The 27653-nt window shown below is 40.3% G+C and overlaps 1 protein-coding gene across 1 annotated transcript; it reads left to right on the top strand.

Moving 5' to 3' along the window:
* The first annotated feature begins 1075 nt into the window (after positions 1-1075).
* On the top strand, positions 1076-26614 carry arhgef28a (Rho guanine nucleotide exchange factor (GEF) 28a). Its single transcript, XM_079552179.1, has 34 exons — positions 1076-1196; positions 2243-2300; positions 5419-5569; positions 5651-6019; positions 7310-7496; positions 7618-7798; positions 8040-8103; positions 11835-11896; positions 11973-12202; positions 12455-12623; positions 12692-12785; positions 13049-13132; positions 13505-13547; positions 13954-14055; positions 14382-14505; positions 15409-15541; positions 15710-15765; positions 15838-15898; positions 16203-16305; positions 16389-16501; positions 16636-16776; positions 16953-17200; positions 17262-17387; positions 17462-17579; positions 17660-17914; positions 18697-18773; positions 18856-19034; positions 19113-19204; positions 19275-19460; positions 19539-19756; positions 20204-20251; positions 21314-21829; positions 23075-23345; positions 26348-26614. Exons 2-34 carry the CDS (start codon positions 2250-2252, stop codon positions 26473-26475), a joined length of 4980 nt encoding a protein of 1659 aa, XP_079408305.1. The 5' UTR covers positions 1076-1196; positions 2243-2249; the 3' UTR covers positions 26476-26614.
* Positions 26615-27653: the final 1039 nt, after the last annotated feature.

The following is a 27653-nucleotide window of genomic DNA, read 5'->3' as shown; positions in this document are numbered from 1 at the left end:
ATTCCATATGTTTCATTCATGAATAAATGCCTTCAGTGAGAATCTGTAAATGTTCTTGAAATCAAAGAAAAAACAGCATTTCCAAAGTTTTGACCGGTACTATATATATTTATTTTAGATTTTTTTTTAACACCGCTGGTGTAAGATCACACACACAGACAAATAGAAAGATAATAAATCACAACTGTCATCTGTGTGTCTAAATACTTCTTTCTGTGTTTGATATTTTTATTTATTTAGTGGCTATCTTTGTTCTCAGACATTACTAATCATAATGTATATACAATTTTAAAAAGTAAGAAATAATGCATTAGTGACTTGCGATTGTAAAACCAGCAATAAAAATAGAATGCAGAGGCATCTGTTTTAGTGTAAAGGTGTATCTGACCACATCCACATGATAACCAATATGCATTTATCAACATTCCAGATTTTTGTACATAATTCCTGAAACCTGTGGAAAATAAAAAAGAAGCTCTTTTAACAGTGTTTTGTTGTACAGAACTTCTTTGGTTCAGAAGGAAATCTGCAGTTGTAGAAATAAGCTTTATTGATATATACAGGAAATATAGCATCATGTGATGTGATGGGCTGCTGATGATCTGATATTGGTATTATCAGCAAAAACTACATTTGGGCTCGATTCCCACTTGGACGGGGTGTGTCTGAGTGGAGTTTGCATGTTCTCCCCGTGTCTGGGTTCTCCCTCTTCCCTTACCACCTAAAACATGTACAATTGGCCCGGATGAATGAGTGAATTTAAACCATCCCATATAAAGCGCTGTGTGACCATGTAAGTCCTTCCTTCAGCGCTCTGTCCGACGTCATCCTCTAGGGGGCGCTACAATATCGATTTCTTGCGCGTGCACCACGAGCAAAGTTTTACAGTCGTCGGCAGTGAGACAAGAGCGTAAAAGAAACATTAGAATGAATACATATGTAAAGAAAGAAAAGTAATCGTTTGCATGTCGTTAAGTTAATAGCGTTATCGATTCTCCAGAGGGTTTTGTCTTGGTGAAAAGGGGCTGGACTTGGACCAGAGGCTGGACCGAGGAGCTGCTCTCGCGTGCGACACCTGCATAATCTCCATGGACCGGGACACCGAGCTGGTGGACTCCTACATACAGGACAAGTACCGTGGCATTACCGGTAGTTTGGTTTGCGATTGATTCTTCACATCCTCTTGACAACAACAGGTAATAACAAACACTGGAATAATAAAGAGTACGTAAACAACGCAGGCTGTGGGCTCCTGCTGCTGCTGCTGCCCTGTGGGACAGGACTGCCGAGCCTCTGTGTTCCTGACATTTACCAGGTTTGGAGGATATTTATGTCATTTCTGTTATTCCTGTATTTTAAGATAACTTTACCTCTGTAAAATCAAACATATTGATAGGTTCATGTTAAAGACTTCATATTATCTTCTGCACTATGAGCTCTACTTTAGTTTCTAAGCTTTAAATACAGAATGCGTATTATTGTGCAGTCACTGGGTACAACTTGAATGCTGTACCCAGTGTTGTAAATGAATGTTGTAAATGGTCTTCATTTATAAAGCACTTTCCCACCTGCATTAGGCACTCAGAGGATATTCAACCATGTTACATAAAAGACACATGCTTGTCCACAAGATAAGAAGCATATTATTGATAACATTTAAAACTACTTTTGTCACAGTTCTGTGTTTTTCTCTCATTTGGTTCTCAGGGCTGTTGATCTCACTGTGTCTAGAATGATGTCAGGTTGAAACAGTGCTCAGTTCACCTCCTTACTTGATCTACGAGAAACATTCACAGGCGGATTGATGTTGTGGCAAGTGAGATCATGTCTTGAATAAACGTGAGCAGAGCCATGGCCCTCACATCATGTTGACCTAATGGGGTGTACCCTCCAACCAGAAACGTGTTACTACTACATTACAGCACAAACTATCCTTTTACATAATACTGAATGCTCCACAGAGGTGGGTGGATTAAACAGAGAAAGACACCCAGGCCTTTGGCTTTCTCTGTCCTATTTAATAAATATCCTTTGAACATACTGTACAAAATATGATATGGATATTATTGTCCTTAGGGTAATGTGTTTGGACCTGCACTGTAGGCACGCAATGCTTTTGTTGCTGCTGGTGTTCTTTGTAATTTTACGACTGTGTGCTTTGACAATGGGATTGTTCATTGAATATCATGTTTTTATAAAATCACCTTTTTGCACTTTGTTCTGAAAACAATCTTCTCTGCAGGACTTCAATGGATGAGGGAGAAAAACTGAGTTTCAGCACAAGAGAGGTCCCTCTTTATGTAAGTTATCCACAACAAGAATGTGGTCGACTCACTACTTTTGTTTCAAAGTAACAAGGAATTCTGTGCCATCTAAAACTGCTATGTTTTTATTTTATTTGAGTTATTTAATGTGCCTCAATAGCCTAGTGGACAATTCTGCCCTTGCACAAGCAGCTGTGTGTCCCATCCTCAGCGTTGTGGGTTTGAGTCCTGACTTTGACAATTTGCTGAACGTCTCTTCTAGCTTTTCACTGTTCTATCCAGTCCTGCTGTGTTCATAACGGACAAAAACATACCTGGAGTTTTGTTTGATTTTAATTACGCTTTCTTTGTTCCACTGGTCAGCGATAGGTCATCGGGTGGTAAAATACAAGTTGATACAACGCTAGACTATATTTCAGTGCTCAAATTGCCATCGCTGTGATGCATCTAATTAACTCTGAAGCTGCAGCAGGTATTATTTTTAGGTTTTCTTAAACACTGCTTCTCTCCTCTTTTTGGCCCAAAGGCCTACGATGTAGCTTGAACTACACAAAAGAAGAATAGAGAACAGTGACGCAAACCTCTTAAGCCAATGCATCAGATTTTGGATTGTTTGCCACACTAAACTCGCTGCATGTGGTCCCTGGGGTTCCCTTTGCCCACCTCGGATGCAGGACATTTAAAGATCGAGTTTATGAATCGCATGAATACTTTTACTTTGTGCCCTTCTTGCATACAGCGCCCTGAGAGATATTGCCATCCCTGGTAAATCTCTCTCTGATGACGCAGAAACACTTCAGGTGTTCTCTCACTCTCGATCAGTCGGCAGTTCGAATCCCGCAGTGTCCACAGAGTGTCACCCCCCCTTGCCTTGTATCTGACCACAGCACACATCTCAGTCACTTCCCTTATACATTCTCCATGTATACTTGGGTGGGCCTGTCAAGTGTTGCCAGATTTTTGTAAGTACAGTGTCTGCTTGTTTTGCTGTGTCACCAGTTTGTGGTGGGGAAACAGGAGGTGGCCTATTTCCAAAACCCTCCTCCACTCATAACAGAGGTCGACCCTCGAAAGCCAGGCTGTGTATTCCCTATATGCTTAAACTCCCCATTAAGAGGAAGTGTTTGTCTCCGCCCTCGAAGGTCAGTGCCCAAATATGAGGCACTTTTACTGCTCTGTGAGACCCTGATTTCAATGCTGTCCTTTGTGCAGGCACACATGCTTATGAAGGCAGTTATTGTGACACGCTTTACAACACAAATGCACGCCATGTGTCAGTCGCTAAACAGACACAGTTTTGGTGAAATCACTGAATAAATGGGAGCATAGACAAACCTGGCTTTTATAACCCTATGTTTTGCATCCAGGGTTATGGTCCATTAGACAGTGGGGAACTATTTCCAGGGTTCATGTTAACGCCGCATTATAATGAAAACTGTTTAGTGTTGGGATTGTGTGAGAAATTCTAGCCAGTTTTTATGTCTTCTTTTTCACATACTCAGCACATTTTATGCATGTATAGTAATATTATAGTTTCATATATCTTGCAATCTCTGTACACGTACTATTAAGAGAATGCACTTGTAAAACAGATTTGATCACCTCATGAAGGCAGATAGGCTACAGTATGTCCCGGTGCATATCTGTGTGAAAGTATAACTCTGTTTACTTGGTGTTTTAGTCTTTAAATCTAAGCCATTTCTTGTTCTTATCAATGACAAATAGCCATTAAGAGGTAAAAATGTTTGAACTTGTCTAGACCAGTATTCAGTATCTTAGTGAGATGAAGCAGGGTCGATAGATAAACACGTTGTATCTGTTTCTTCTCTGTTACATTATGTAACAAAGTGCGAGCATTTGCCAGGTGTGTTCTGTATAAGACACTCGACAGTGACGCTAGTTATTTGTGACACATTTGTACAGCAGATTAAGTCAGAGGCATGCAACAGCTGACCATGAGAAAACATTTTAATGTGCAGCTGTTAGTCAGGTTTTGTGTGTGTGAAGTGGACACACAGCAGTCATGGTTTGCAGATTATTAGCCTTTATTTGAACTTAGTGATTGTGAATGGTAGCCATTTGGACAGAAATATGGAAGAACTTCTGTCTGACACTTGGGTTTTGTGCTCACCAAAGATAAGTGTGTGCTACGCGAGCTTCTGTTGTTGTTATTGCTGCGACTATAATGTGGCCCCTGACGTCACTGGTGTGGTGCACTCAGGAGATCACGGCACAGGCTGGGAGGATGATGACGGCTTGTTTCCTGGAGACCATTGGCAGCACTTTTGTCATGTTTTTCCCAAGTCGTTTCTGCACGACTTGTGATGCTCAGCTGTTTATAGACATACAGTACTTTTCATATCCTTACTTTACTTTAATATGTGCTTATACATTCTAGATCAGAACTAAAGTGTATTCATGCCATACCTGTGGTGGTATTAACACAAGACACTCAACACCTGCCCATATGAGAGGCACAAGCTTGTGAATATTTTATTGTCTCTGGATCAGTTTGTGTCTGAGACACACTGTTAAACCTTGGAGAAAAGACCTTGGATATCACATTGAAAAAGTAATGTAGAACTGAGTGTTTACAGTCCCAGTACTATCAAAGAACGTATTGACAAAAAACATTGCCAAAGAAAATGCTGCCCTGGCAAGGCAGATTGTCGACTTGATAAGGCTGATAATATGTACAAGGAACATTGGTCTGACCTCACCTTTGTGGGTTCAAGACCCGGGCTTGTCATAATATACATTTGTAAACGCATGCAAAATAACATGGTAATGCACATAATCTTTGCACATAATCACAGGAGGACAAACATAGGTCATTGTGTGTGGTTTGCAAGACTTTAAAAAGACCTATGATGTGCTTTTATTTTGTTTATTTATTTGTTCGGGACTGTGTACATTTATTGACACACACATGAGACATATCGCTAGCCATATAGCATTGTAGTAGTAGTCATTTGTATTGTTACAATGGCAATAAGAGAAAAACAATGTGTTTCCTAAAAAACGTTTTTTTTTTTTACATGTTTTCCAAAAACAAAGCAAAAATGAGTGAGGCAATTATGCTATGTGGCTAGCGATATATAAAGATAAACAAACACACATAAATTGGTTCATTGTCTCAACATTTGTCTCCTAGGGTTTGAGGGAGCACCATGTTCGATTACACAATGACACCTCCCATTCTGAGGATGAAGAGTTTTATGTGGTCATTCAAGGATCTCGACTCACTCATGTGACAGCGGCAACAATGGGAGGTGATGGTCGAACATTAAGCTTTGTTGTCCCAGGTAGGTCCCATAATAAGGATTTTCAGCTTTATTCTGAACAATCATTTTCAAGTCCTATTTTTCACTGTGTTTCTCTCTTAGGCAATGATCTTCCAGAAGCTGTTTCCATCACACCCTACTGTTGTTTTGAGGACCACTTTAAGCCTTGTGGAACGGAATTCTCTTTCCAGTATGTTAAGGATGTTTCCCAGGACATTGCAGAATACCTAAATACTAAGAGTAGCCAGCTTGGGCCTCACAGTTACCTTGACATTGAAAAGATCTTCTCAGAATGGACCAAAAAAGGGAAGGAGCTATGTGACTGTGAGGATGTAACAGATCTACAGGGACACCAGTTTAGTGATGCTTTGAGATTGTTGGATGAGAGAATAACAGAAGCAATGGCAAACCTCGCTTACCCTCTGCAGTGGACAGAGACAGACGCTCACACCTGTCAATGTAACGAATCAGGTGAGTGACTGTCAGGGTCTGTGGTCTTTCTATGTTAGCTTAGGCTCATGAAAAGTAATATCGAGTGTTACACATCGATCGCACCAATGTTTCAACGTCTTATTATTGCAGCCAGTATGTTGCCTCGATTCCCCCTCATTTCTTTTTGCCTTCATTTTATTTAGCGTAAATCCATGTACTCGTTGCTGACCATAAAGGCGTTCACTCTTCTTGTGTTACAAACGTCTTCCATCACATGACGAGTTGGACGAGCCAACGAGCCCACTGAGACAAAGACACAGCAATTACTGCCATTACTTCCTTTAGATCTGACTGCTTTTGTAGACTTCTTTTTTCTTTTTGGGACCAGGGACCGCTTACCGAACAAAAAAGATCTCAAATGTCCTCCACTCCCAGCAAAGCCATGCGTTAAACCACTTTTATACCAGGGCTGATCATTCTGAGGGATTTTCTTAATGGAATAGTTATATCCAACAACAATTCTAAATGTTATAATGAAATTATGATAATATAAATGGGGGTCGGGGGTTAAATCCTACTTGATTTTTTTTATTTTTCCTACTGGGCGGCTCTGGTCTCTTACTTCAAACTGGAGTGTGTTCTCTAAGGTCACTGACCATTAGCTTGCCTAATCTGGGTAGCACTTTTCCTTGCTTCAACCCAGTAGTCCAGGAACACATCAGGATCCTTCCCTAATTGCTTGAATCCCACTGTCCTTTACAGAAGGTGTTCAGGTTTTACTTAAGCTTACAAATGACTTGGGATAGTACTGGGTCACAGTGTCTCATCAGTGATGCTTGTAGGTTTAAAGGAACAGCCCACCGTTTTTCTATACTGAGACTTGTTCTTTTACCTGAGCTTAGACGAGTTGATGGGTACCTGTCTGGTCTGCACGTGTGCGCTCAGTCACACACAAAGACCGAACATGTTTTTAGCATTTAGCTTCTCCTCCTCTCCTCTATGGGGCCAAACGAGGGTGAAGTTAGAAGTGACCAAGCTCTTTCACGTTTCCCCTGTTTAAATACGGTTACGTGAGAAGTTACACGATCCAAGTCTAGCCACACAAAATTAAACATGTCGATCAAAAGGGGGACTATATTGTAAGGCGTAATAATACCTTAGGAGCACTTCAACGTCTGTGCAGTAAAGTGAAGATATTGCTGCTTTAAAATCTGACACACAAGCTTTTCCTGGTCCTGTCCAGTTATTGACACAATTGTATGTAGTGTGACAGAGTTGTACTTTTTCATTTATCTCTGACTAATATCCCTTTTGTGTTGTCTGTTTCAGCTGCCGATCCTCAGCCCAGCAAGCCCCTCCTTCACTTTGCTGTTAACTTGGGTTTGATTCATCTTTCTCGTTTTGTCATTCACCAACTCAAAGCTCAGAGGGCGTTGGCTTTACCCGATCAGGATGGGGACGCTCCTCTACTGCCTGCCCCAAATGAAGAACATGGCATGTTCAGTGCATTAACTGGGTACGGCTATTATTTTTATTGTATAACCTTTATATGTGTCATTTATTGGAAACAAGCGGTTTGCAAGTGTAATATTTCTGTATGTAATATATCTTTTATAACACTTTCCCTTTCCTTTCAGCTCTGCATATCCTGTCGCAGGAGCGTGTTGTGTGTGGTCCAACAGTTCAAGCATGCTGCGGGTCTGTCCAGGAACAAACTCCCTGACGCTCACTGTTCAACACACACTGGGCAGCAGCTCCCATGAGAAAATGCTTTTGACACTTCGAGAACGACTGAAAGATCCTGCCACCCTCAAACTGGTTAGTACAGATACCAAATATAAAAACATCATCACACCTTCATTGAAATGCTGTTAGGGTTTTATTATGCAGTCAATGTAAACATGTGTCAGACTTAGTGAAGTGTGGAAATACGGTGTGATTAAAAGAACATCAAGTGTGCAGATAGAAAATCAGACTCAGAGATGTGCATGTGTGTGTGCATACTTCTATTGTACATGTCATATTCATAACCTCAACTTATTATACTGTACTTTTTAAGGTCTCTGCATTTAAAGCCCACGGTGAGACGCACCAAAATGTACAAGAGCATTCTGTTGACAAAGGTGAGATCATTTTATTAATATTTAGAATGTTATACAACGTTACCTTAGAAGTTCACCGCTCTTCTGACGCAAGGCAACGATATCCACAATTAACATGATCCACAACAACATAGAAAGTACAGAAAAGTGTTACAACTCTGTTAGTGGAAAGTAAATGCCTCTAAAACAACACCAAGCTCTATTCAAAATGGACTAAGCATCTATGACAGGGGTGTCCAAACTTTTTTCACTGAGGGCCACATGCAGAAAAATATACAAACAACTGGGCGGCACTCAGTAGAGGTCAGAAATATAACTTCAACTCCATTGTATTAAAGTCAGCAAATTCAATAAAATGTTAATATACTTAGAGAAAAAAAAACTGGCTTCATCACAGCTTTCTATTAATGAATTTATATGTTTGCAGCGGGCCTATTAAAAGTGGGCCGCGGGCCATCTGCGGCCCACTTATAATATAATAGAAATGTTGTTTTTTGTCTAGTTTGGACAAAAAAGTGAAACATCTTAAACTTAAAAATAGATAAATTGAGTGACTACTTTTTGAATCATTGTTTTATTCAAGCTCTTATGTAATCATCTGAGGTGCACATCACAGCAAGACCTTCACCTCAGGTTACTCAGTAAAAGCTTCAGCTCTCCCACAGATCTTTCTATTTCTGTGGACTCCCACTATGGCTCAGTTCATTCAATCATTTATGGCTTTACCCACGTCTCTACACTTGCAATATCTCAAGTAAACAACACAAGTGTAGCCCAAGATACCTAAAAGGCTGCAGCTTATTCAATAAGCCATCAAATGTTCATGCCTTTGTGCTTTTCTGCTAAAGGACTGTTTGAGTGAGACACAGTAGAGGACATGCAAGCAAGCAGATGAAGATCAACTAATGCTTTTAGCCAAACAACTCTTTTACTTTTAGTAAGCACATGCACCGACTGGTTCAACTTCACACACGTATTGTTATTTGTCTCTGGCACTGAGCTTATTGTAACCATGGTACTGGAAGGCTCATATCGACTATTTTGGAGGGAGCAGGAAGTGAATATTGACCTTCACTTCAGCGTTTGTCCGTTTACTCTAAAATAAATGGTTCACTGTGGTGCACCTTTTTATGAACCTGTTTTGTTAAGAGTTGTAAAGAACGTTCTCTCTCTTATGATATTTGTCCATCCTCATTATCAGGTAGCACTTCAGCAAAGTTTTAGTAAGTAGTAATTATCAGAGGTGTGGCCAGGGCGCCCTGATAGAGACAATCCAAAATAGATTAGAAACAATGCTATTAATACTGTGTCTTTCCGCAAAGAGCTCAGTGTTAATGATTCAGACAAGTTCAAGCAACTATTCAAAATCAGATTGAAAATCTCAAGTCATTTTCATTGCAATACGAGTCCATTCAAAAAAAACAATAGGTTGCTTTAAAGAAATAATACAAGCCACAAAACACAGGACTAGAGATGCATGTCATTTCTGCCTAATTTAAGCTCATGGCACTCAATACTTTAACCTTTTGTAACTTACTAAGCAGTCTTAAACTGTGCACTCCGTTGAGCGAGTCCATGTGCGACTGCAGCTCAAAAACATAAATTAAACTCCACAAAACCACAAAGTAGATTTGGATAATGAAACGTGACTGAGGTGTAGAGCGAGAATAGAAGTCCCAAAAACATCCTTTCAATGGAAACCAGAAGCTGAATATGTGGCATTGTGTCAAAAAGCTTCTGCAATGTCAAAAGATCCAGTGCTGCATTAATATTTTACCAAGACCTTGTAGAGATGATGAAAGAGTGTGAGGCTGATCCAGCACATCCCAAAGACTCTCAATGGGGTTAAGATCTGTTTGAAAATGACGTCTGCTCCCTGAACAACTCTTTCACAATGTGAGCCCGATGAATCCTGGCTTTGTCATCTTGGAATATGCCCTTTTATTGGAATTTTTAATCTGCTGACAGGAAGTGACATAGAAGAAGGTAAAGTTCCACAGCAGTTTGACTCATCTCCCATTGACATAACATGGTTGGCACGGCCACAGTTTGTCACTATGTCACTTCCTGTCGGTTTCCAATAAGGAAAAAAAGCTGGGTACAATCTTCAGCAAAATCTTGAATATAATTGTGTTGACTATGTTTTAGTAGAAATTGTGTCTAATGTGTCATATGAACTTTAAATTGATAAAGTATAAAAGAAAGTCTTGAATTGCTAATGGAGAACACATACCACAGTGTGAGATACGGTGGTCTCGTAAATGAAGCTGTCCTTCAGTTATGACACTGTTGCTTGGTGCTATCCCGTTGTCTTTCTTCAGTATAAATCTAAATATGTTGTGTGAAGCTTTACATCTTAGTTTCGACTCATAATGTGCCTGATAATTGTGCTCACTTGTCCCAGGTCAGCAGTTATGTAGAGATGGAATCTGCCCCATCACTGGTACAAAAACGTTGGAATGGGGTCACGTCCCACTTTATACTGTCTGATTTGAGGAGATGCCCTCCCTCTGTCCTCTTGTCCTGCCAATGCTGCCCCCCTCCCCCACCCCTCTCCTGGTGTGGTGGGACAGAAGAGCTCTGTAACTTGGCTCAACAAAGGGGTGATGATCCTTAAAAAGCCCTGATGTTCTAATTCGTCAAAAGGTGATGTTTTTAGTTGGCCCACACACCGCAACTTTAAAATCTGTTTGTACTGTCGGCTGAAATGCCTAGTAAAAACGACTGAAAAGAGGAGGTTTCTTAAATGTTTCATGCGTTGCCATGGTTGCTGGGAATTTTCAGTATGTGCTCTTGGAGGAAGGAAGCGCTTGAAGGCAAGTCTCAGTCCCGCTGAGTGGATCACATAAAGTTTAAGTGGTGATAAATTGCCCGCTACAGTTTGGCTTTTCCCACTAAAGAAGCAAATGTTTTTAAAATGTAGTAAATGTTGATATGTGATAAGCTACTCTTAAAAAGACAATAAGATTTCTGTCAAAAGCGAGTAAATTGAATCCAGGGAGGCACAAAGGCACCGAGGTTACATGAACTTTGCTACAGCTGGGTGTGGGCTGTGATGTCAACGTTCTATTGTCTGTTTCTGTGTTTTGTGTGTACCTGCCCTGGTTAGTCCAAGACAAATTTATCCACAAGTAGACAACAGAAATGTAATCTAGCTAAGGACTGAAGCACAGTGAATGAGCCTCGACCGTCTGCCATGCAAGAACTCATGCTCACATCTTCGCTGTGTGAGAGCAGGAGAGGAAATGCCTGTGCAATGCCCAGGATTTCCCTTACATTACTGCAGGCATGGCTGGACCAGACTTCAAAGTCTGGCTTGAAAGTTTAAAAAGTGGAGAGTGCTCAGAAAATGTAATTGCAAAAGTGTCTATACAGGTCTTAACGCTTAGATTATTTTACTCTGCACCACTAATAAAAGCAAGCAATAGTTAAAAAGACATTTTGTGTCATTTTGATCTGTGAATCCATTCAATAAGGTGTATGGCTTACGTCAATAAGTAGGCATGGTAACTAACTCCTTTTCTTCACTCAACCTTGCAATGGAAAATCAATTGCTTCTAGGAAAGCCACAGAACAGAAAGCTTTGGTCAATATTTGATGTGCATGTATCTGCTTTTTGTTTGTCATTGGCTTTGTTTAGTATAGAGGCTGGTTTCTGACAATGTGGAACATACAGTCATTATCTTTAAGGTACCAGATGCTTCATTTGAATTCGATTGCGGTAACAAAACATGCACATGTGTTTGCTTCAGGAGCTGAGCCTCTTCTGGCAGTCAACGACAAGTGCAAGGAGTTCAACACTAACAGGGCAGAGGTAAGTCATTGCTTTGAATCATCTCCCAAGGCAACCAAAGCCAATCTATCTATTTAACAGAGTATCGATTTTCTAGGGAGGCACTGCTGCTATGAAACTTGACATTTCTGGAGTGACGAGGGACAGCACAAAGACAGACATCGTGTTATGGGACACGGAGGACACCACTTCCTTAAAGACTACAGATACTGTGCCATCACATTCACATTACAGTCTCTGCCAATTACCCGCAAGTCTGGACTGTTCACTCTCAGCAGTGCCAGCTGGCCAGTCCGATGGCTCCGGCATTGATCATTTTGATCTAAGGTATACATTAATCTGTGGTTCTAAAACGTTTCACACCAATGAGGACAATATTTAGGTAACGCCATGGTCTAAACAGCTCTATAAAAGTACTAGTCCACCTCAAAGCTAGAGCTAAACCAGTTCTAAAATCAGACTGAACAATGACCTTAATAAATGAGTTCAACCAGGGATAACCGTACTACACTGCATTATATAAAGATTTTGTGTTTAGCTTTTAAAGGCTGATTGTTTTGCGTTGTGTTGTTTGTTTAGTCCCAGTCTTGTCGCTCTGGAGCTGCACAGTGAGGATGAATGCACTGAAGTCACGTCACCGGTTTCTCCATTCTCGCCCGACGTTGACAGATGTGAAGACAGTTTGAATCCATTTACTGCACCGAGTTGCACCCGCAGCCTCTCGGCGTCCTTAACTGAACACACCAAAGTACATTCATCTGCCCTATATTGTCATTGGCATTGGCATTTTTTTTATTAATTATTTATTTTGTACAGGAACCAAAGCAGGATACCCGACTGCGTTCCTACTCATATTCCTCCTCCAAAATCGGATTTCGTCGAGGTCAGTCCACGCGGGACGTCAGCCCTGGTCAGTGTGTTTCTTGCACCACCTCACGTTTAAGCCCAAAACTAACAGAAACTAACCCGACCTGTTTGGCATGTAATAATAGCGTCACTACTGCTCTGCTTTCGGTTTGTTTTTGTGCTTTTAACAACCTCGCATTATGTACGGCCAATGAAGTATATTTTTCTTGCATCTTAGCAAATTATATCAGAGTACAATAACGCGTAAATCCGTCTGTACGTAGTGGCTGACTCTTAAGATGTTGATGTTACCCCTGTACTTTGTAGATCTGATGGACACCGTCAGCTATGGCCGCTCTCTCCTTCAGGCCCTCTCTCTGTCTAAATCTTTGTCTCTTCTACATCCTAGTAGTAAGTACTAACAATCCTCAGAACCAACCATAGCTCATTACGTTTACAGTAATATCTGCTCCGAAGCTTGACACACAACCTGTTGAATAAGTCCAGTCTATAAATCACTTCTCTGTTTTAGCATTTGTGTGTTGCATGCTATCTTGTTTTGGCAATGTATCTTTTGTAAGTTAAGAGTTGCATTATTTTGTTCTCACCTATTTCTTTATTCTTTATTTTAATGCCTCTATAATTCTTTGTTTCATGTTACAACATTCCACCAAAACAAATGTCTAGCTTGTGAAGCCTGACAAAGGCAATGATTGTTCTGTTTTGTTCCGACACTTCACCAAATGTTTGCAAATAAGTCACTTTTATCTGTTTTGTTTACAGAGCAAAAAGCATCCTGTCTATCAGAACCGTCACAAGAGAAAAGGTATGTTTGCTGTATTATCAAAGTGCATGATCCACACAGGGCTGGAGAAACATGTGTGCGTCGTCATGACCACCAGGTTGCCGGGTGACCGGAGACATCTCTGTGTTTTTATGAAGCCCTTTTGTTTGTGTGAACTAAAACAGGTTTTATTTAATCATGGCCATTGTTTTGAAGTTAAACTCTGAGCCACTGTGTCTGAGATAAAGTGCTCGCAACTTCAGCCTCATATTGTCCTTAAACACAAATCTAAAATACACTTTAGATGGAGTCTAGTGTATTCCAGCTCTACCTCAAGTTTTGAAGCTTCCACTGATGCTCAGTGAGAAATATATTACTACTATAATGTTTCAGTTACCTTGAGCTCATAACCATATACATGTCATTTACGTGAGGAGTGTTTTCACAGGGAGATTAGTTTTCGTAAACGTGCCCAATCTGCTGATGATGAGGGCAGCTTTGAGCTGGTCCAGTCCCTTCAGCATCTCACCCTGTCTGAGTTCCTCAAAGAGTATGTGATGGTTCAAAACTTCAATAGCAGTTTCCACTAATCCCTGACAGAAATGTCTAACAACGTCTCCTACTCACCTTACAATCAAATGTCAAGTGTTTTACTAACATGTATCACCATTGTTCATGAATGTTTCTTTCTAACATGGCACTAACAGTCAAGGTAGAAAGTCAGAAACCTCTTTTTTTTTTTGCTCCTTTCTGTTGCGTTTTGTGTTTGGATGCATTTAACTTTGGAACAGACTTGTCTTTTGACTTGATTTTTCACTTTGATCTGAGTATACAGCACACTGTCCTGACAGACTACTTTAATGTGTTCTCACACAGAATTGAAGAGGAGGAGCTGGATAAGTATAACACCCCACTGAAGGTGGAGTCAGAGAAACACAAAGTGATCCGCACTTTCAGTTTCCTGAAGAACAGAATGTCCACCACACGCAATAGATCCAAGGTAAACAGTTCAGTAAAAAGACCTCTTAGCCGCATATGCAGAATTTAGTTAAAACATACTGTACTTTCATCATATTTTACGTAAACCACAAACCATCTATGCACTATTGTGCTCAAAAGTTTACATACCCTGGCAGAATTTGTGATTTTTATTTTTTTAATGTATTTTTTTTTACTATTTTTCAAAGAATATGAAAGATAACTCAAAAGTTTTTTTTCCTCGTGGTTAGTGGTTGTGTGAAGCCATTTGTGGTGAAACAGCTGAGTTCGCTCTTTTTAAATCATAATGAAAAAAGAAAGTACCAAAATGACCCTGATCAAAAGTTCATGATCAAGGAGAATGGGCCGCTTTACCATTAGATTATAAACAGAACCTTCTCCACCACCACCACACAAGACTCCAAGCTGTCACTGAAGCTAAAGGGGCAATAAACGGTATTAGGAACTGGGGTGGATAAACTTTTGACCAGGGTCATTTTGGTACTTTCGTTTTTCATTTAGATTTTAAAAGAGCAGACTGCGTTTTTTCACCACAAATTGCTTCACACATCCAATAACTATGAATGAGGAAAAAAAAACTTTTGGTTATGTTTCATATTCTTTCAAATTCTGCCAGGGTACGTAAACTTTTGAGCACAACTGTATATGTGCCAAATGGCATTAGCACAGCCTTCTACGTATGGAATGTATTTCTTTCCACTTTTTTTTTGTATTTGTTTGTGAGAAATCCCTCTTGTCAGTTATCCCCTTAAATGGGGGCGTGTTTACTGGGCAAACAGAAACTAGTCAAAGATCAGTTCTGCTTTATATTCTGCTATGACTTCTCTCAAACTTTGGAGTTTGGTATATAGTTTTCCCTGTCTGTGTGGGTTTCTTCATAATGCTCATGACATGGTTTTCAAAGAGCAAGAAAGACCGGGAGGCGAAGGACAGGCAGCTGAACGGACATCAGTTTTCCACTGGTTTGTGTTTGGGCCCGACCATGTGTGTGGTATGTGACAAACCAGCAACAGGAAAGGACTATCTGCACTGCTCCAGTAAGATTCTATTTACGACTGCACTTTTACCACAATGATATATGTCATTTATCCTTTTACCTAATTCTTATCTATTAATCCAAATATTAAACACTCACAAAATAAATTTAATTCTCATAAGAAAAATGTTTTACTGTTTCTACAAAACATATGAATTATTTCTTTCAGTTTGCACTGCCATTGTTCATAAAAACTGTAAGGAATCTATTCCCCCGTGTTTAAAAGTAAGTCAGCTTCGACGTTCGACCAACGGGATTCACTTCTTTCTTTTTTGATCTAATTCCTGTATTGCTCAGACTTTTCAGAATAAGTATGCACTTCCCATGGTTAAGAACAAGACAGCATCTCTTCCTCAGAGTAAGTTCACCCACAAGTTAAGGGAAATTCTATGACTGCATAATATGTGCTTTTCCTTTTACAGACATTACTTTAAAAAGAAATGTATTTACAATATGAAAGTATTTTTGGTACACAGTTTGTCAGCTGTGTTATTTGCATATACTGGATCACTAATACTGTGGAGCTCAGCTAAAGTTTTCAGCATTTTGTGCCTGAAATTCAATTTTGTTCTTTGAGAAAATAAGAATGTCTGAATATTATTGGATCATTGAGTAACAGTATCTTGAAGATTGCATTGTGTAAGTTTCCCTGTTGTTTGCAGATTTCACAATTAGAGAGAGTGCACCTCAGTGTGCTCCTCCTACTTCATCATATACACCTGCTGGGAAACCTAAAGAGAAGAAAGACTCTGGAAGTGTTGAAAGGTCAAACACCAGACATGTGGCACACTTTTGTGGTTTTTGTATATTGCAGTGTGACAAATGGTTGAAATTCTTCTTTTTTTTAGACTCAATGAAATTTCAGAATCAGAATCTGATCACACCAAAGTGACCTCCCCATCAGAAGACTCTGTGACCACTCCTGTGTATTCCATCTCCTCTGACTACTCTCCCACAGAGGGTATTGGAATAGTGTTTTTTTATATACTTTATTATTGTTGTGTTTTTTAAATGCATTTTTAGTCATTATTTGTATAAGCCCTTTCAATAACATTTGAAAATCGTGTCAAAATGTTTCTTGTTCTTCTTCTCCAGATTGTGTAGACGCATATATTTTCAAAGACATCTTGGCTGATGCTGCAGATTATGAGGCCGAGTCGTGGAGTTCATCAGTAGATCACAAATATTGTTGGAGGCAGGATAAAAAATCTGTCAAGCGTCAGGATGTGATCTATGGTATGTTGGGACAGAAGTCTCTCATTATTCATCATCAAGGATCTCTTGTGCTTTTTAGAAGGTTTGTCCAGAAGGAAAAGGCATGAACGCTTTGCATCACTTATGAACAACTCTGGCCTGACCTCATCCATCGTCTCAGACCTCTGTTAAAGATGTTGCTGTTCTGTGTAATGCAGAGCTGATGCAGACTGAGATCCACCACCTTCAGACTCTGCACATCATGGCGGAGGTGTTCAGGAGGGGTGTGAAGGAGGAAGTCCAGCTGGATGCAGACGCAGTGGAGCGACTCTTCCCCTGTCTGGACCAGCTGCTGCTCTTCCACCACGGCTTCTTTGCTGCCATGAAGGAGCGGCGTCAGAACTCTCAGCCTCAGGGACAAAACAATTACCTTATCCAGCGCATTGGGGACGTCCTGCTCCAACAGGTCAGAGGAAATCCTCAACGCGCTTTTAACACACGTTGGCTTATGTGTTATTTCTGTACAGTTTTCAGATGAGAATGGGAAGAGAATGACTCGGTTATACGGGGAGTTTTGCAGTCATCACAATGAAGCAGTCAACTTCTTCAAAGAACTTCAGTTAAATAACAAGAAATTTCAAAATTTTATAAAGGTAATGTATGGACAAATGAGGACAAAACAGAAAAGCCATGTTTATTTTATATTTCTATGTATATTTTTTTAAAGCAACAAGGAAATAATTACTTGGTTCGAAGACGGGAGATTCCAGAGTGCATCTTGCTAGTAACCCAAAGGATTACAAAGTACCCAGTTCTGCTTGAGAGGATGTTGCAGTGTACACAAAGTAGGTTGTCTGCCGCCCTCTGCTGGATATATTGTGTTACTCACGCCAATGTCCTCAACTGTTTTCCCCCTCCTCTTTAGCTGGCACAGAGGAGCACCGTGATCTTTCCAAAGCGCTCGCTCTGAATCGAGAAGTCATTGCAGCTGTGAATCAACAAGTCAGCAAATATGAACGAGAGCAAAAGCTGCAGGAGGTGTTGACACGGATGGAGAATCGTAGCTCTGCCAAACTGAAGAACGGGCACACCTTCCGCAAGCAGGACATGATGAGGCCTGGACAAACGCTCGCACACGAGGGAGGACTCTTCTGGAAATCTGCAACAGGACGACTTAAAGGCAATGCTACTTATCCATGTGATGAACGATGATACTGATAGAGAAAGTGGTATTCAAAGGTTTCTGTAGCGTCACAGAGTTTGCTCATGAACACATTTCCTGTATGAACCTATTTGATAAAGGGCACTGCACTGATCTGGTTTAATAGGGCTGTGAATACCATGAATATCAACATTCAAATTCAAACCAACAAGATACTAAGAACTACTTAAAGAAGAACTAAGTAACTTGTTTACCTTGATAAACCCTTTCTGTAGTCCCTCTGGGGGTAATACAAGTGTTGATGGGATGATTGTTTTTTTTTTTCATCTCCCCCTGGTGTCTCTGGCCAGAAAACCACAATTGCAACTTTCCTGCTTCCGGGTCGGAGGCGCAATACATAGTAATTGAATCACAAAGAGGAAGCTAACGAGCAAAGCTAACTGTGGGCTAGCGCGACTGAAACAGTGTTTAAAAATTATCTCCATAGTATAATTGGATGCACAATATCCCTCTCTCCCTTTGTCTTTTCTGAAAAGTCTCACGGTCAATTAATGAGCAAACATGCTACGATACCTGCAGTGGCGCTTATGGCTTCTAGGGACATGAGTTACTTAGTTCTGCTTTAAGTTTACATTTTGTTCATTTCCAGTATTTTCATTTTATTTCATGACCACTTTGAATGTTGAATAGTAGACTAAGGCTGCACAATATTGTCTGTTGTCCACAAGGCTGTATGCAGGAAAATATACGTTTACAGTATTCTTGTCATTGTTTAAATACTTTTTCTGAATTGCGTACAGATGTTTTGGCCCTTCTTCTAACGGACACGCTCATCTTCCTACAAGAAAAAGATCAGAAGTTCGTCTTTGCTGCTGTGGTAGGTTCACAAACTAGTCGATGGTCTTCACTTGTTCCGTCCCGATGTTGTGTTTTGATTTTTGATTTTGGTTTTTACACAGGACCAGAAACCCCCCGTCATTGCACTGCAGAAACTAATAGTGCGAGAAGTGGCAAATGAGGACAGAGGGATGTTTTTGATCAGCGCCTCCTCTGCAGGGCCAGAGATGTATGAAGTCCACGCTTGCTCCAAAGATGAGCGTAACTCCTGGATGAGGCTGATCAGGGAGGCTGTGGAGAGGTTTGTGTGTCACGTTCAAACCATGAGCCATTAACAGTGAGTGTGATTTAACTACACCGTGTTTATGTGTTGTAACAGCTGTCCAGAGGGAGAGCAAGATTACACAAGTGAATCAGAAGAGGAGAAACGAGCTGCTGAAGTTCGATTACAAAAGATCCACAGATTACAAGGTTTGAAAATGTAGCATTTTTGTTATACATTTGTTTTGTGCACTAAATGTTTTGTTTCTTTGTGTTTTAGAAAGTCTCAATAGCCACGATCAACAAATTTGCTCCAGCCTCGAGGAGAAACTACAGCTCTATACAGAGCTTTCTGCAATCACTGGAGGGATGGACAACTCTCTTGTCGAGCCAAGGCTGTTGGTTCAACGGCACCAGGAGGACATGCCGCAAGCTGCTTTACTGTTGAGCGCAGCGCTGCAGGAAGGTGAGGCTTTTGGTTTGTTACTGTTGATAATGGCAGTGGAAAACTTGCATTGAAATTGTGTATGTATTTTTTTTCTAGCTGAAATTTTGAAAGCCATACTTTCATCAAAGGGATATTCACCACCAGGGGGCAGTCTTGAGGCAGATGCAGAGTTTTCTTGCTCCCCCTTTTCAAATCTGGAGGCTTTTCCAGACTTCACTTCTGTGACTGATGCAGAATCCAATGAGGAGGGTTGGACCAAAGACTCTGCTCTTCATTCTTTAATGAAAATGCAGACAAAAGATATTGACTCCAAGGTACATTTAAATCAAACAAGAAAACTACTTCTATAATATTGTATATTTAATACAACTCAAGAGAATATCACAGTGATATCAGCACTACTTAGTCTAGTGGCATTGTTTGAGCCCTGTGTAGTCTCTCTAATTGTTGCAGGCAATCTTTCATTTCAGTCTTATTTAGATGAATCAGTGATTTGCTTATAATGAAGCAAAAAGTCTTTTTATTTCTCCTAGTGATGAAAACATATGTTTATCGTGCTGACATGCAGCTACTGTGCTCTTGTGAGGTAAATTAATGCATATTTGAAAACTGAGTTAGACTTAAACTGCCTCTAGGGGGAGATAAAGGGCTTTAAATACAGCGGGAGTTGGACTTTTATTTAAAGTTTGGTCTGTCTGGAAACAATAGGGGTAAAATATTTAATATGTTGAATTATTATTATATATTATTTCTCTTTGCAGGTCACTCACCGTGTCCAAAGTCTCACACAGTTACTGTACAGTCTAAAGGTAGGTTTATACATTTCTAGCAAAATACATTGTTTGTTTTGTTTTTTTAAGCCACATGACAGTATGAACTTTTATTATTCCTCAGAGTTAGCAACACAAGTATAGTGCATAATATAGTAACCAATATTTTACAGTGAACACTTTTCTGAAATATAAGTTTGTTAGAGGGAAATACAGTTGTGCCAATACGTTTACACACCCTGATGGATTTTCTTTTTCTCAAAGAATAAGAATGAAAGCACAAAAACATTTCTTTCACTCATGGTTAGTGATGTTGAGAAGTCCTTTATTGTGGGGAAAAAAATGTGTGAACGCATTTTAAATCACCATAACAAAATAAAAATACCACAATGTTTGAGCTCTCCCCACAGTTGCTCAATGATAATGAGGTCAGGAGATTGAGATGGCACTAATGGGACCTTCACTTTATTCTGCTGGAGCCAGTGGCATCAGCAAACCAGCTCCATATTTCACAGTAGGTTTGGTTACGATTCCTACTGTGAGATATGCAGGTGGTTCGCTGATGTCTTGGGGATGTGTGAGTTATCCAGGCGCTGGAAACCTGGTCAAAGGTGATGGCAGGATGAATGCAGCAGCTTATCAAAAAATACTGAATTTGCGTTCATCAGCCCGAAAGCTGCGCGTGGGTCGTGCTTGGACGTGCCGGCAAGACATTTTATTTTGTTATGGTGATTTGAAATGAGTTCACACATTTTTTTTTCACAATGAATGGCTTCAAAACATCACTGACCATGAGTGAAAAAAAAGGATTTTGTGTTTTCATTCATATTTAAGAAATGGCCAAAAAACACCAGGATGTGTAAACTTGTGTCATTTGCTTTGAGCATGTGGTTTTGAGCATATATGACACTATTTGCATTATTAGAATTGACCAGGATTAAGAAATGTATTTTTTTCAGTGCAGCAATAGCGTATATTCAACATATACATTTACTCAGCCCCTGTTAATACTGTATAATAAGTAATCTTGGTTAAAGATTAGCTGAGGCTTTGTACTGTATTTGCTTGAATGTCATCTTTGTGTGCCCCCCTCTGTGCCAGGCTGCAGTCACCCTTCAGGACAGCTGGTATGAGGTCAAGCGACTGCTTCTGTTTGAGAGTGAACGTCCTTCACCTCATCCAAAACGCCGACCGCACTTCTCTAGTCTGCGGGGCAACACGCTGCAAGAGCAGGAGAAGCAGCGAAACCTGGAGAAACAGAAAGAGGAAGTAGCCACAGCTCAGAGGCTTCAGGATCAACTTCTTCAAGAGAAAGAGCGTTGGGAAAGAGAGTGCCATGCCAGGGAGAGCCAGCAGGAGGAGCAAGAGAGGCTGCTTCAAGAGAGGGAGAAACAGTGCAACCTAAAGGCTGAGAGACTGAAGCTCAAGAGAGCAGAACTGGATGCACAGTTGGAGGAGTATCAGCAGAACTTAGAAAGGCTCAGAGAAGGCCAGAAGAGTGTGGAGAAAGAACGCGAGCGACTGGAGACCCAGCAGAAGAGACTTCAAATCTGGAAGCGTAGTCAGCAGAGGAGCACTGTTAAACCACACATGCTCATACCACTAGACAGCCATCCGGTAAGGAAGGAAACAATATTCCACTTTAATTTATATTTCTTTGTTTTTATCTGTTACCATGCAAGTAGCATATACAATGTTTTTGCATTTTTATATAGTCCGCTATAATGAGAGCAAGTGCAACAGCATTTGTCTTTGTGCTCCAGCACTTTCGCCCTTATAAACATTACTCTGATTGATCATGAAATCAATTGAAAGATCCAGGTCAATAATTAAAACCAGAGGCATGTTCTTCGTGGCCCAGTTGTTAACACAATACAAATCACCATAACTTAAGGAATAGTCTAGTACACCAGCACAACACTACACCATTTACCCTATGCCAAAATACACTATTGATTATGCATCATGCAACATCAGAAATTAAATGCGAAAATATAAATGACATACTCGTTTCTTCAGCTGATATGGCTTTGTTTTTTGTTGTTGTTTTTTTTCAGCTATACTGATCATTGTTACAGTTATATGAAAACATTGGGCCTGAAGAGGCATTTAAAGGAACAGGCCACTGTTTTTCCATACTGAGATATGTTCTTACCTGAGCTTAGACGAGTTGATACGTACCTGTCAGGTCTTTGTGCCCGTGGAGGAGCTTGGTCGCTTCTAACTTCACCCCGTTTGGAGCTATAGGAATATATTGGGAGAGGCCAAATGCTAACAACATCTTTGGTCTTTTTGCGTGACTGAGGGCACACAGTTCTTCCATACCGAGATATGTTCTTACCTGAGCTTAGATTGATACGTACCTGTCTGGTCTTTGTGTGTGCCTGTGGAAAAGTGTGGTAGCTTTCAGCTTCACCTGTGTTTGGAGCTATAGGAATACATTGGGAGAGGCCAAATCTTTCGTCGATTTGCGTGACTGAGGGCACGCACAAAGACCAGACAGGTACGTATGAACTCGTCTAAGCTCAGGTAAGAACATATCTCAGTATGGAAAAACGGTGGCCTGTTCCTTTAAGGTTTTATGATCTCCAGTGAGATGTTGTTGTCAGAAGCTCACAGGGTCACATTGGCTCACTGGGTCAGAGACAGGTCAAATGGCCTACACACATACAAACATTGGTCCTAATTAGTCAGGCTTCACTAGCCGAGCTCAGGAAATGACTTCAAGTAATAACCTTTAGTTTTGTTGTTTGTTTTGTATGTTGTTGTTTTGGTCATTTGCTGACAGCAGAGCCTTTACATAAACATCAACCATACCTTAATTCCTTCTTTCTCATTTATCTCAAGTGTTATTTTTTTCAGAACACAGTGGTGACTCTGCCTACAGACCCTAAAGATAATGACTCTGTATTTATGAATGAGGCCAATTGCAGCATCACCAACCATCACAACCTGCACAGGCAAAATGACCCCTCTGCACATAACTGCCTCAACACCCTGCTGGCTCGGTCCAACAGCAGATGGCACCCCGGTGTTCCTCCCCATCCAGAGTCTGATGGCCAGGGCTGGATGGTGGGCTCTGAACACTTCAACCCCCCAGCAGGAGGCCTGGGGAATGAGCACACACCCACTGGTAAGAGCCTAAATCTGGTTTTAGCTATAAATGAAGCTTTAGTATTGGAGAAAACCATTGGTAAATCATTGATGCCTGAGTAAAACCCCGGGAGGTGCAGGGGAGGAGAGAAGAAGGGAAGAGTATAGGATGAGCAGAAGAGGAGGGTGAGGGAGGGGGGAGAGTGAACTGTGCTCTCCATCAGTAAGTTTACTTTTTCACTATTATGAAGTATATTCAGTGAAGGACATGAAGCATCTAGTTTTATCTGGATGAAAACACATTAGTGCACTTTTTAGTGGTGTTTTCACATTTATTTGAACAGGGACATTTTGGTCAACTCTGTCAAATTCATGCAATTTGTGGTGGTTATTCTTAATTTAAAGGAAATTGTATTTTTGTTCTTCAGTTTATGTTCATGTAGTGACTGGCAATAAGACCTACAGCCTCTTCTGTCTTTTAGTGTGATTAAAAGTATTTTTATGTGTACAATTTAATTGTATAAAAGAGTAAATAAAGGTTATAAAATCATAAATTAGAAGTTAAAATTAACATGGATAAAAAATGGTATGCTATTTTGTGAGTCTGACAGAGTTGATAATGACAATGACAATCTCCTGGGTACTATGCTATTATTTTTTTAGAAATAAATGTTTGATAAGCAACTGGTTACTTTACAAAACTGTGCAGTTCAGACCTCCCTCTTAATAAATATTGTATATAACTATAAATGGTAAAAGGTTGCATTTATATAGCAACTTTTTACCTGCTTTAGGCACTCAAAGCGCTTTACATCAAGAACCAGTCACCTGTTCACACTCTCACTCATACACTAGCGTATGCAGACACTGGAGGCGAGGTGGGTGAAGTGTCTTGCCCAAGGACACGCCACGAGAGTGTGCACCTGCGGGATTCGAACCGCCAAACCTTTCTGTCGATAACAAGGCGCCCCACTCCTACTCTCTGCGCCACTTTTGCCCCCACTATGTCCAAAAGTAGGAATTTTAACCTCTTAACACCCTCCTGAACCGAGTTTGGCATTACCCAAATCTAAAAGCTTCCTGAAAAAGGCGTCAAAATAGCGACAAATACAAGGATGAAAACCCAACAAAAGAGCGGGAAAAAGACATGCAGGAAAAGAAGCAATAACACAATTAAAAAACACACACAAAAATTGACAAAAGCACACAGAAACCCCACAGAAAAAAACGCAAGAGAAGTCGAGAAGCAATTAGATATGGGTAAAGCTGGAGAAACTGGAGAAAATGCCCTCGGTTCAGGCGGGTGGTAAGAGGTTAAAGCCTGTTTTGTCCCACTTCAAAAATCACAGTAATACTTGTTTTCGGAGCTACAGTTGTCCAGAAGTGTATTGCTAATAATGCAAAGCTCATGTGTGTATTGCGTTATCATATATAAAACCGTATTACAACATAATTCACATCTCAGGACTGTTGAGGGAACGACTAACAAACCGAGTGTGTGTCTGTGCCTCCACACATAAACAGTGGGACTTGTACGGCCTTCCTCATTAATTCTTGTCTTCTTGTCACTCCCCGAGATACAACCCACGACCTGTAACAGGGCTGGTTCTCAGCTGTCTCCCGCTGCAGCCAAGAAATCAATTGTTTCTGTATCTGTGGAGTGACAGAGCAGACAATAGCACGTGAATCATGGTTCACATGCAATGACTGACCGATTGGGACATCCATCTTCAAAAAATCTTTACAAAACTCATTATAGGGCTACTTGTCATCAAAGCGGGTGCCGGGCGAGGCCAGGGGGTTGCAAATGATTAATGTACACACATATTAATCTGTATTTAATTCCAGATGTCTCAGCCCAGCGCTCGCTTGGCCTCCTAAATCTATTTCTCACCGACGTCATTCCTGTGTTTACAATAGGATGTGGGAAATTACAGATGACTGCTCCCTCGGTTTGTGTAAAACAGTGTTAAGTGCGACTGATGTAGAGTTTCTGTTTACTAATGATAGCAGACAGTGTAATCTCTGTGTCATTGATCTATTAACCTTGCCTTGTTATTGATTATTGAATACATACCACCCTGAGTCCAATCCCAGTCAGTCAAATGAGTAAATTACCCACATTGTTCACTGCACTCTTCAGCAGGAGTGTCACATGCTGCCCGCTTGGTATGCACATTGCAGCATTAAATCTTTTCAAATGCAAATCCTCCTTTGTGTTTAGAGTACGACTATACAGTATATAATGGGTGCGTAAAAAATAATATTAATGTGAATACTGCAGTAAAGGGAAGATGAAATGTTCTACTGAAAGCATGAGGTTGCAGATGAGACATTCCCATAACATTTCCAAAAAAGCTAGGTTTTATTTCCATCTTTTCCATTTTCATAATAACATTGAGGTAATAAAAGGCCAGAGAATAAGTTTGGACTCCCTGCAGAATAAATGCCTCCAATATGGCAAGTATCACAGTTTTCAAGGCTTTCCTGGGAAAGAAGTACATATTAATCCAGAGACTGTTGTTCTCATAGGTGGTCATATCTGTGGTCCTCACCCTGTTCATTCAAGTTCAGTAATGACAAAAACTACGGTTTACTTGTTTTTTTTTTTAGTTCCATAGTTTTCTAATGAAACAGTTATAACCTGTTTCATTTTTCTAACTTTTACCAAATAACCGTCCCAGTGTTGAGGTCAATTGCAATGCTTAAAATTGGTATTATTCTGTTCCTATTGAATATTAAAGATTTATCTACTCTTTGCTCTGGAGAGTGTGCATACTTGAGTTTCTTGGCAAAATGTTGATAGCCTCGGCAGTAAAGCTAAGAAATGTCTTATGTGACCCAACCCTCCCTGCCCCTATGTTTCAGATCCAGTGTGTGATATCCCACTGCCATGCATTTTCTGCTTTACGATTTTAAATAAATTTGACCTCGACCTTAAGATTTTCAGAAACATGTTCATAATATTTATCAGTATTTTATGGCCTTGTATGATTTAGTCATCAACTGTTTTGGTCATCTCTGGTTCTTTCCTCCATATAGATACCAACAGGGAAAGCTACTCTGGAGACTTTGAGCTTCCACGCCACAGTGACCCTGTGGGGCTGTTGTCGACTGAGACTGACAGCAGTGGAGACGAGCCAAAGGAGGAAACCATTGTGTACCTGTAAATATGGACAATCATCATCTAGCCAGAACTAGCAGATACGTAAAACAATCCAACATTGTTTTGTGAAAACATTTCTGTACCTTGTGGTATTTTGTACAGTTGATGTTTGCTCAGTTTTTATGCAAATTGATCTCAGTTATATGTGCTGTGTCCAGTGCCTTTAAAGTTTAAATTATATTTATATATTTGTAGCCTTCATTTTGTTGTAGCTGTATCTTTGCTTCTTTGTGTGTTTATTTTTCTCTTTTGTTGTTCATGTACAGATGTATGCTTCCTCAGGCACTATATGTATTAAATGTTAATTTAAAATATTCAAAATAAAAGTAAAATACTTTTAAACATGGAATACTATTCGGTGTTTTGAATAACAGCTCACTGAGTTCTAAAGGCCAAGATGATCATTGTTATGCATAGTTTGTTACACCAAAATAATCATACATATGCTGTACCTTCATAAAAATAACACATTTTCTTGTTCCAGCAAATACTGCAGTTCAGCACATCGACCATTTTCAAAGAACTCCACCCTGATATCAGCTACTGCAGCTGCAGCAGCGCATAAAATCAAGGAACATTTAGATTATATGGCAATATATGGCCCATAAAATCATGGCCACAGAGCAGTGGTGTGGATACAGTGTTTTCAGTTTGATTATCTCCAGTGGCCTGTTAATGGGTGGAAAAGAGCTGACGAAGAGAAGTGTGATCCAAGTTGAACATTAGCTGTGATACATGAATCACTGGCAGGTCGCGAGATAACACGACATGTTTTTGGGCTCGCCATTTCAGTGCATAGTGGGCAGGAATTTGGGAAGTATGAGAATCACAATAGCAGGTGGGTTTTCCAATTCTCTTTGGCACAAATTAAAGTTCTATTGTGTTTATGTGATGTCCTGTTCACTTTGTTCAATCATGCAGTGTCAATTAGAGATCGACCGCTATTTGGAGATTTTACAATATCGGCTATCGGCCGCTCTCGCGATGAAAAAACACGATATCTCTGGGACGGAAAACAATGGTTGCATTGAGACTTGAGAGTTTTTTGCATTGGAAAGAGCTCAGAGTCAGGGCTTTAAAACGAGTCCTCCCACAACTCCCTCGGCCTCAGGGGAACGGGGAAACAGCGCAATGAAAATTGGTTCGCTACAAGTTTGTTAAATACAAGTTTCACTAAACTGG

This window comes from Gobius niger, assembly GCF_951799975.1.
Source record: "Gobius niger genome assembly, chromosome: 2".
NCBI classification, from domain to species: domain Eukaryota; kingdom Metazoa; phylum Chordata; class Actinopteri; order Gobiiformes; family Gobiidae; genus Gobius; species Gobius niger.
This window is presented reverse-complemented; position numbering and strand designations above follow the sequence as displayed.

Coding starts and splice junctions, on each gene's coding strand:
- arhgef28a (XM_079552179.1), top strand. CDS start 2,250: ATGGATGAGGGAGAAAAACTGAGTTTCAGCACAAGAGAGGTCCCTCTT. Junction 2,301..5,418: donor CAAGAGAGGTCCCTCTTTAT/GTAAGTTATCCA, acceptor TTTGTCTCCTAG/GGTTTGAGGGAGCACCATGT. Junction 21,830..23,074: donor TACCACTAGACAGCCATCCG/GTAAGGAAGGAA, acceptor TATTTTTTTCAG/AACACAGTGGTGACTCTGCC.